Source organism: Notolepis coatsorum, assembly GCF_963971535.1.
Source record: "Notolepis coatsorum genome assembly, chromosome: 4".
Taxonomy (NCBI): domain Eukaryota; kingdom Metazoa; phylum Chordata; class Actinopteri; order Aulopiformes; family Paralepididae; genus Notolepis; species Notolepis coatsorum.
The window spans coordinates 63,163,576-63,174,572 of record NC_140168.1 but is presented as its reverse complement, the minus strand read 5'-3'; the positions used below and the strand labels follow the sequence as shown (position 1 = coordinate 63,174,572).

The following is a 10,997-nucleotide window of genomic DNA, read 5'->3' as shown; positions in this document are numbered from 1 at the left end:
TTCACCGAGGAAGACGGGCTTGGCTGAAGAAGAGTTGCGCGCAACAGCTTCTGCATCATGAAATTACTTCTACCACTTTTGATAGCGTTTCTTGCTGTCGCCCAAGTTTTCTGTGAAGAAATTGGCCCAAAGGAGGAACTTGATTATTGGACGAACAGTAATCAAATTCAGGTATCTATATCTTTGTTTAAATTAGATTAAGTCCCATTGAATGGGCGCGAGTTAAAGTCTAACCTGGATACATTTGATACACTTTACCATTATGTTTCAGAGCACTCAAATCATAAATGTAAACGAATTATTTTAATTAATGACATCTTTTAACTGTTTGGTATTATTTGTCTCGGAAGATTGGTGTGACTCAATACGGTTTCTAGGAATTAAAGGCGTTTGCGTCTTCATTAAATTAATGTTCTTCACTGCAGACCTGTTTGAGTTGGGTTTTGGCACACGCCATTACGCACAGCCAAATCTATCTATAAATACGCATTTGCGTTTTATTATTCCGTGTAATAAAGTTATATAAACGCTGCTACGTTCTTTATTGTATTGCCATAATTATTCTATTACCCCGTTGTATTTACAGTAGTTATTATACAATTAAATTGAAGAAACTGGAGACTAATGTCAAACGACTGGCTACTTTTGCCTAAGACAATCTCCATTCACATGTAGCGCACGTTCTTGCATTTGACATTGCGGGTTGGACGCCTGCCAAGTCTCCAGGCGCTCATTCTTTTCTGCCCATAAAACTGATGCTGGGATATCGCTCTCCACTGTCTCCAGATATAGATGATCATTGCCTCGTTCTTTTCCCCGAGGTGCACTGTGCGTTTTACTAAGCAAGACATCCGACAGATTACTTTATTAACGAGATTAGCAGTCGCCTTTAAATAGTGACATTAATATGATAATGCGTGTTCCAGAAACACTTCGTTCTTGAAATACAAATTGAAACGTTTCCGTAAAAGTTCATATCTAAAGGGCAGCCTTGTAGATTTTCTTTTTCCAAATAAGAAATTTTACGCACACTATGTTCACTATGAATTGAAAATGGGGGACCCTGATGTAAACAAGACAAACGTCTTTCTCTGGTCTGCATCCCCTTAACAATTGTGTGTATTGAGCCGTACTGTATTGTACCCATTCTGCAATCTGTTAAATAAAGTTTTCATTCATTCATGCAGTCACTTTTCTTTACAAGCCCAATTCCATTACCGGTGTCTCATATTACATTAATTCGATTTCCTTCCCCTGCAGGACGGGTGGCCCCTCAGAGAAATCCTGAGGAGAATGACGAGGAAGCCCCGTCCCCGCCAGTTTATTGGACTGATGGGGAAACGTTCCCCTGGTAAGAGCTGCTCAAATGTCTCTCTCGTCCCGTCTCCGCTGTCACTCTCTGATACTTGATGCTTCCAATTAAATAGCATGTCTTTCTTTCTTTCTTTCTTTCTTTCTTTCTTTCTTTCTTTCTTTCTTTCTTTCTTTCTTTCTTTCTTTCTTTCTTTCTTTCTTTCTTTCTTTCTTTCTTTCTTTCTTTCTGTCTGTCTGTCTGTCTGTCTGTCTGTCTGTCTGTCTGTCTGTCTCTCTCTAGTCCCATCTCTGTCACTCTCCGATACTTTATGTACATGATGCTTCCAATTAAATGGCATGCTTTTCTGTCTGTCTGTCTGTCTGTCTGTCTGTCTGTCTGTCTGTCTGTCTGTCTGTCTGTCTGTCTTTCTGTGCAGCTGAGCGCTCCTCTTCAACCACTAAAGTTATATTTTCGCGCTTTCCCCCCAAAGCAAACACACAGATCACCCGCAAAAGTAAGTGTCTTCTCCCGATTCCCATAAACCACGTCGTGTTTGTCTTTCCTCGCGATTTGTATTTTCCAACAATACTTTGACTGACATTAGGGATGACAGTCAATTGTATTTTGGTCCATGCCCCGGCAAAATATTTCACAGAGCCAATTCGTGATATAGCTTATGGCATTATATGGAGGATATAGGATATGACCATGTGGTGTTGTGAAGCGTACAGTATTGTCCTCTCCAAATAATAATAATAATAATAATAATAACAATAATAATAATAATAATGGTGGGGCACATTCAGCTCAAAACCGTGAGATTGATATGGATCTCATTGCTTATATTTACATTTAGTCATTTAGCTGACGCTTTTATCCAAAGCGACTTACAAGTTCTGTACGACAAGTCATCAGGAAGGTTACAACTCTATCAGCTGAGTAACAATGTTCATCAAAGTGTTGAGTGCTACAGTGTAGGTTATTAGGACAAGTGCATGACGGTAAGGTTAGTTACTCACAGAGCGAGCCTTGGCAAAATGGCTTCATCTTCTTCTACTGCTTTTGTGACATGCCTGATGCGTCCAGCAATCACTGCGCTCTCTGTGAGTACCACTCGTTTTATAAAAATGATTTAAAATGTTTATTAGCAACTCCGAGCTTTCAAACCCCGCCGTATGTGTGTGTGAAACCCTAATTGAACGCTGGGTAACTTTGAAATTTATATCTGATATATTTCGGACCCACCCCGAGCTTTTAAGCAGTGTTTGGTGGTTCAAATTAGCCTGGCTACTATGGAGCTGCGAGTGACTGCGTATTCAAAAGCCCCTGGCTTGCACATCGCAGTCACGGAAGGGGCTATAGGATAGGAGTAGGTCTGAGGCGGCCAGAAGATGCAGAGCGTAGGGGTCTTGAGGGTGTGTAGTTAGAGACCATTGACTGGAGGTAGGCGGGAGCGGTTCCCTTTGCTGCACGGTATGCCAGGTCGAGGGCCTTGAAGTGGATTCGTGCAGCAATGGGGAGCCAGTGCAGGTCCCTAAGAGGTGGGGTGACATGTGCCGACTTCGGTAGGTTTGAGATCAGGCGGGCCGCTGCGTTCTGAATGAGTTGAAGAGGCTTGGTGGTAGTGGCCGGGAGGCCAGCAAGCAGTGCGTTGCAGTAGTCGAGGCGGGAGATGACTGGACGAGGAGTTGGGTGGCTTCTTTTGTCAGGAAGGGGCGGATCCTTCTGACGTTGCTCAGGAGGAATCTGCAGGTTCTGGTTGTCACTGCTTAAGAAATAAGGGGAGAATGGCGAGAACAGACATTTACATAAGTTCTAATTAAATTAAACGCAGCTAATACAACGTTTGAGGGATTTTAGTTTTTTCTTCTTCTTTTTTTTCTTTAATTCTTCATAATTATTGCTTTGATGAACAGACTAGTGTGTGTGTGTGTGTGTGTGTGTGTGTGTGTGTGTGTGTGTGTGTGTGTGTGTGTGTGTGTGTGTGTGTGTGTGTGTGTGTGCGAGAGAGAGAGATATGAGGGAGGGAGACGGTGAAAGCATTGAGGAGGTAGGGATTTTTCCTGTCAATCGCATTTTTCTAAATGGCTCTCCCACTCATTCAGTGCTGCATAACTAAATGCACACATCTATGTTTATTCATGTTTCTGGTGCCTCTATGCACACATGACAGCAAATCATTCCTTATTAGGTCCGAGGGAGAGTGGTACAACAATCAATGCCCCTCTCCCACTTAGTCAAACACACGCATACCCTCCAAACACACATACACACACACACACACACAAACTGGATTTAAATTACACTTATGATGGGAGATATATTGTATAGTAATCGAGCATTCATCCATCACCTATAACACATAGAATGGGCCGCCCGACTGCTTACACAATACAATTTTTCCTGTAATAGTTTAATGATAAGTGCAAACTGTAGAGACATGTGCTGTACAGTAGGTGTATATTCCCAAACGGCCCGAATTCTCAATCCACCCTTTGACCACACCCCTAATCCGAGTCGCTGAGGAGTTGTTCATATCTTTAGTTTTATGAGAATAGCGCAACCAAGATGACTCAGAACTTCACACGCCTCCTTGCTATTGTAAGGAAAACATATTTTTTCACTCATTCATTCAAACCTTTATTTACATTATTAACAATGAAGATTGCCCTCATTTTCAACTGCATCAAGTTTTGGTGGAAATCAGACATTCACACAAATCAATTCCTGTTTGCCATGCATCTCCCGAAATGTTATAGGATCTGGTGGTCATATGGTTTGGCCTATCACTTGTTTAAATGACACATTTGAAGATGCTAGTCCCCAGATTCCACAAAGGAGGTTTGGTCAAAATCAGGTGAACAAGCGTTTTTCCAATAATTCAAGATGGCGGACATTCCAATATGGCGGACTTCATAGGACCTTATGGCAAAGTTGTTGTGCATGAGTAGACGCATCTCTGGATTCATGACTAACAGACCAGGAGAGAAACTAATTAGAACATTTAGTTTGGCCTGCAGTTGGCACTAGAGGAAAGGTCATGGGGTCACCAAAATCAATAGAGTTAATTCTCTAGGGGTCATGAATCTGCAACGCAAATTTGAAAACATTTGAATGAAAGATATTCAAGTTATCACGTTCAAAAGTAGGATATGAATATTCAGCCTGACGGTGGCGCTATAGAGGACAGATCATGGGGTCACCAAAATCAATAGGTATCTTCCTCTAAGGGTCACAAATGTGCACAGCGACATTAGAAACGATTGGAACAAAAGATATTTGAGATACACTAATTCTAATATTGAAGGTTTTTCCTGATGGTCAGGGGGTCACCAAAATCAAAAGGATTCATACTCTTGGGGTCATAAATATGCACCGCAAATTTTTCTATTGAAGGCTATTTGAGTTATTGCATGAACACGAAAAAGTATATGTGGATAAATCCATAATATCATAGACACTGGGATATAATAACCATGCCCTAGTGTGGGCCAAGGCACAGTGGTGATGGATTTCTCTCTCTGCGCCAATGCGGTCATGATTTAGTACGGGTCTACTGACCGTGGTGGGTGGGGAGGATTTTAAGTAAATTGCTTCCAATTTGTACCCACCCCATCACCTTGATGTGAATGGATGGATATTTATTGTGAAGGTATTCCCTCAGGGAACCTCACTGTTACTAACACCCCACCCACTACCTCCCTACACACAATCCTACCCCCTCCGACGTGACACCATATTATCTTCCATTACTGTGATTGACAGGGGGAATGGGGCGGTGTGTGTGTGTGTGTGTGTGTGTGTGTGTGTGTGTGTGTGTGTGTGTGTGTGTGTGTGTGTGTGTGTGTGTGTGTGTGTGTGTGTGTGTGTGTGTGTGTGTGTGTGTGTGTGTGTGTGTGTGTGTGTGTGTGTGTGTGTGTGTGTGTGTGTGTGTGTGTGTGTGCGTGTGTGCGTGCGTGTGTGCGTGTGTGTGTGTGTCACAGCCACCTGTGGTAATAACACACACACAGGAAGGGTGTGACTGTCATCCCTTGTCAGTGCAAGGACACAAGAGCCTTTTGGGGTTTATAGACAGTCTCACAGGAATTCTGTTGCTAGGTAACAGTTTGGACCCGAGTGTATTTCCTGTCAGTTATTGCATTAGCAAACATTGCAACAGGAAATAAAACTTTGGGTCCATTTAAAACATTTATGTTGTCAACAAACCGTCTATACTACGACCGATCAGGGCTAGGTTTCCCCAAAGGGATCTAGAAGACTGAGGTTATTGTGTGCAGTAAAAGTCAAGAGACAATGTTGGTATATATATACTGTATAGTACAAGGTCTTATGGAGAATACAGCCATGATCTATGCTGCTAAGCCAGGTCTAATAGGCCTATCCAAGATCTGTTCTTTGGGTATTGTCGCATTGCATGTTATTAATGCACTGATAAGAATCCCAAACTTTCTTTTCTTCTTCTCATTAAGGACATAAAATCAACTCCTTCGTTGGTCTGATGGGGAAGAGGAGCCAAGAGGAACCAGGTGATTACATATTCCACCTCACTGAGCACACTCTTTAGAATCATTACATATTCCACCTCACTGAGCACGCTCTTTAGAATCATTACATATTCCACCTCACTGAGCACGCTCTTTAGAATCATTACATATTCCACCTCACTGAGCACGCTCTTTAGAATCATTACATATTCCACCTCACTGAGCACACTCTTTAGAATCATTACATATTCCACCTCACTGAGCACGCTCTTTAGAATCATTACATATTCCACCTCACTGAGCACACTCTTTAGAATCATTACATATTCCACCTCACTGAGCACGGTCTTTAGAATCATTACATATTCCACCTCACTGAGCACGCTCTTTAGAATCATTACATATTCCACCTCACTGACGTGTGTGCTGCTAAGCCACCATGTGTAATTGCCACCTCTTGAGTAATGCATGACTTGAATGGAAGAGATTGCAAGAATAGGGGAATGATTAGAGGTCACTGTTTCATAATTAAAAAAGCTATACGGTTTCTCCCTCTGAACGCAGATTCCTACGAGTGGAGCACACTACAGACCTACGACAAGCGCCGTTAGCCTCCTCTCCCTCACCTTGTCCGCTTCACATCGAGAGACATCCTTCATCGTCAGTGAAGAGAGGGAGGGAGGCGTGAGGGTTGGGGGTTGGATGGGGGGAGGGGGGGGGGGGGTGAAGCTGGTTTTGTTCTTTCAAAAACGATGTATAGTTAGTTGTATGTAAAATAAAACATTTCCAATTTTCACATTGTAGTGATGTAGCAGTGCGGTACATGTTGCAATTTGATTTAGACCCATGGCTGAGAGGAAGGAGGGGGAGAGAGAGAGAGAGAGAGAGAGAGAGAGAGAGAGAGAGAGAGAGAGAGAGAGAGAGAGAGAGAGAGAGAGAGAGAGAGAGAGAAAGAGAGGAAGAGCTAAAAGGGGAGAGAGAGAGATATGAAGGGCTGAAAGGGGAGAGAGAGAGAGATGAAGGGGGGATTTGGGGGCTACACGCCGCAAGACCCCCCTTGCAGAAACATAACGTTATTTGATGTATGTGACCGTTTTAGAACCGTTTCTTTGTGTGTGTGTGTGTGTGTGTGTGTGTGTGTGTGTGTGTGTGTGTGTGTGTGTGTGTGTGTGTGTGTGTGTGTGTGTGTGTGTGTGTGTGTGTGTGTGTGTGTGTGTGTGTGTGTGTGTGTGTGTGTGTGTGTGTGTGTGTGTGTGTGTGTGTGTGTGTGTGTGTGTGTGTGTGTGTTGTTGCCATGTATGTCACAAGACAAAATCCCTGTTGTTGTGGACCTTCGAAGCAAAGCTCTACCGCAGGGTACGTGGAAAATTGCACTGCCAAATCTCCCTGTCTAGTGCCTCGTGACTCGTTTAATCACAACCGATTGTGCTGTAAATAACATTCTACAACCTCTTTTAAGATGTACTGTATGATCAGGGCATGTTTCTCATTTCCAGTTTCAAGTGACTTTAGATAACGCTGTCAAGTTCTCAGCCTAGACATATGGTGTGATACAATATGACAGAATACCTGTGTGTAACGGTGGCTCAGTATATACATATTATTAAAACTATTTTCTTTTATTGGTGGAATTTCCAATTTCTTATTATTGAACTCAATGCAGTTTGTTGTGAAGTCCTTAGGAGATGAAAGGTCTCTACACAATGAAGTCCCCCAGTGTATCTGTAATACAAGTAGTCTCACGTCTACCTACAGTACTTGAGAAAAGGAGCAGTCTGGCATAGGGCTGGGGGATTAATCGATTAATCGCCCAAACAGTAGTTTCAGCTAGTTTTGAGACTAATCTATTTGATTTGGCGTTGATTCAGTTATTCATGATGGCACTGGTTTCAGGGGACCAGCTCTATTATTATTATTATTTTACCACAAACACATCATACAAATCAAAATGGTGCAAACACATCACTCAACAACACATACTAAAGAAAACGACTATACATTTACATGCTGAAGATCAAGTTGGGGACTCGGAGCAACAACAACCATATATATATATCGTTATATATTTCATTTCAAACCTTTATTTAAACTCGAAAGGGAACTGAGGTTTCCCTCATTTACAGTCACGTCGAGTGTAGGCCTACATACAGAGTTAAGCAAAAAAAAAAAAAGCATATAAAAACACACAACATAAAATCATAACAATAAGACAAGTAAGGATAACAATCAATTAAAACATATACAACTTGATTGACAAAGGTTGGAGATCAAGGTTTTAAACTCTACAACAGAGGGGAGAATCTCAAGCTTTACGGACTGTTGGAGTTCATTCCATGAGCTAGGGGCATCATAGCAAAATGCAGATTTACCCTGTTCCGAGCCAATTCGAGGGACCTTAACTCATTCAGCACCAGCTATTAGACGGGGCCCGTCGTAGCAATGCCACGCTTTAAAAGATAGCAGTGTGTCACCTTGTTTGTAGAGCTATAACTGTATTCAATATTATAGCTATGGATACTGTAACTGAGGGGTACAATTCCCTGACTGTATGGTTAGATATGATACTTACTACCACTACCTCTTGTACTTTAGACTCTGGCCACCCAGTACTAGGTATAAATAATTATGATAAACACTCCCACCTGATGAAACGGATCCAACACAAATGTACCAAGTCGAAAGTCTGCGTTTAATAATTAATAATACATAGCAAAAGGTATGTACAACGATCACTTAATTACATTTATGATTTGAAATAGTATGCACTTTTATGGCAAATGAGTATTCGTAGGTAGATCAATATCGAATGTCCAATCTCTGATTGCGCAGGAAGCAAATATACAACCTGGAATATTTAGGGAACAATAGCAATGATACTTGAATGATTATATAGCTGGATACACTAGGGGGAGGTTCCGACTGCTTGTAGGACAGCTGGAGGGGGGGGGTAGAGTCTGGCTGTATCCCGTCTGGCCGAGGGTATCCTGGGAGAGCCCACAGTCGTGCGACCCGGTGCCCAGCGATCCTCGATCCACAGATGAAAGCAGTTGGACTCTCTGTGGCCGGCGTCCTCCGGTCCACGATGGAGAGACGTGAGGCGACCTCGTCGTGTAGAGCGTCTTCTCACCTGTCGTCCTCTCCGGGGGGGGTATTTCCAACACACCGCAGTGTTGGCCTTTATCCATAGAATAATCAAAGTACTCAAAGCATAATCCAAGCCGGGGAAGGCTAGCCGTCGTCGGTAGAATAATCCAATATACAGGTCCACTCGCTCTTTGGCCTGGAGCTCCTCGGGTGCAGCTTCACGTGGGGTCAACCACCCTGGATAAGCGTCCAGCTGATGCCCGAAATGATGGGGGTGCTGATTACTATAGAACTCTTACCGCACGAGGCACTACATATGAATAGACTATTATTAGCTTAATAGAATACGTCCAACTCGACGATATAGTGCCAAATATGACTATTCAAATATTAATATACACAATGTCTCAATGCCGATACTGGGCCGAATTGGCCTTACTGCCCACACGTGGTTCGCGGGGAGGCTTTTGCGTCTGTCACTCTGTTGGAGGGTAAGGAACTGGACTAAAAGAAAGCTCTACTTTAATAGCGCAGTATATATACGCACTATGAACAAATAGTACCATTAGTGGTGCGGTAGACATATTCCTACGCGGAACTAGGACTTGTCCATACATGTTGAGCGGTACGATTGAACCTGGTCTGAGGGGTATGGCGACCTGGCACCAAGGTCTCGTCCAATGGTAGAATGGAGACTATTATGGGATGTTCAGTAGACTAGAAGGGATATTCAATGCATATTGTACAAGGAATATACAAGGGATATCAGGGGATATACAAATACAATTAAATATATATATATAAATAAATATATATATTCGGTTTAATCTGATCCTTCAGAACAGCCGCCCCCTAATTGGTCCCAACCCAATTAGTTAAGCAGAGACAGATTAACCGCACTGTCTACCACTCAAGGGTTCGCTGTAAGGGTCAGTCAACTCACAAAGTCATAGGGTCATGGTCATCATCGATTGTGTCTGGGAGTCGGGGCAGTTCTATGAGCCTCGCCACAGGACGGGTGTAAATGCGCCCCTGGACGAGTACTTCAGCTGCTCGGACCTTGCCATCGGCACCGGTGATCATTTTGCTTACGCGGCCAGCCGGCCACATAGCTCTGGGTAGTGACTGGTCAATAATCATGACGACTGTTCCTTCCGTCAAATTGCCTCTCTCTTTTACCCACTTCTGGCGGGTCTGTAGAGACGGTAGGTAGTGCAGTAGGAAACTGCTCCAAAACTTGTCGGCTAATACTTGGCTGTACCTCCACATTCGTCGGCCGTTCGCTTCTTCAGGCCGGTACATTGTCTGGGGTAACGCGGGATCTAGCCGCCCCATCAGGAGGGTGTTGGGGGTGACTGGGTCGACATCTGCTACATCACTGGAGACGTAACCGAGGGGCTTGGAGTTCAATACTCCCTCAATCTCCGTGAGGACTGTCATTAGGACTTCTTCCGCCACAGTCTGGGCCCCAAGTACTGCGTACAGGGCTGTCTTTATAGAACGTACTTCTCGTTCCCAAGTTCCACCGAAGTGGGGTGCGTTTGGGGGGTTGAATTGGAAGTCAATCTGGGCTGGAGCGAGGTGGGTCTTAAGTTCTGGGCCCATAGCTTGGAAGCTCTCCCTCAGCTCTCTTTCTCCGCCTTTGAAGTTTGTCCCGTGATCGGACAATAATGTAGACGGTTTTCCTTTCCGTGATGTGAATCTTCGGAAGGCCATAAGGAATGAGTCTGCGCTCATGGTCGGAAGGAGCTCGATATGTATCGCTCTGGTGGTCATGCATTTGAATACAATACCCCACCGCTTCTCGGTGCCTCTTCCTTTCTTTATATGCAGCGGGCCAAAACAGTCCATGCCTGTTGAGTGGAATGGCTTGTCGCCGAGTCGGAGGCGACATGGAGGTAGGTCAGCCATCCGTGGTATGCTGGGCTGCGCGCGCCACTTTCGGCAGTCTAGACAGGTTCGCTGGAAGCGTCGCACCGCCTCTCTTCCTTGAAGTATCCAGTAACGACGTCTGATTTCCGCGAAGACTCTCTCTGCTCCTGCGTGGTGTACATCCTCGTCGTATTTCTTTATAATCAGCTCTGTGACCTTGTGTCGGCTGTTCAATACGATCGGGTACTTAATGTCATCCGGTA

General features: G+C 43.8%; 1 protein-coding gene across 1 annotated transcript in view; it reads left to right on the top strand.

Moving 5' to 3' along the window:
* The window catches only part of tac1 (tachykinin precursor 1), a 6,696-nt gene extending 221 nt beyond the window's left edge, over window positions 1-6,475 (top strand). The window contains exons 1-4 of the mRNA XM_084313534.1: window positions 1-171; window positions 1,261-1,351; window positions 5,764-5,820; window positions 6,343-6,475. The exon at window positions 1-171 is cut by the window's left edge and continues 221 nt beyond it. Of these exons, the coding sequence (XP_084169660.1) occupies window positions 58-171; window positions 1,261-1,351; window positions 5,764-5,820; window positions 6,343-6,389 (309 nt within the window). The 5' untranslated portion in view covers window positions 1-57 and the 3' untranslated portion in view covers window positions 6,390-6,475. The remainder of the gene's footprint in view (window positions 172-1,260; window positions 1,352-5,763; window positions 5,821-6,342) is intronic.
* The last annotated feature ends 4,522 nt before the right edge of the window (window positions 6,476-10,997 follow it).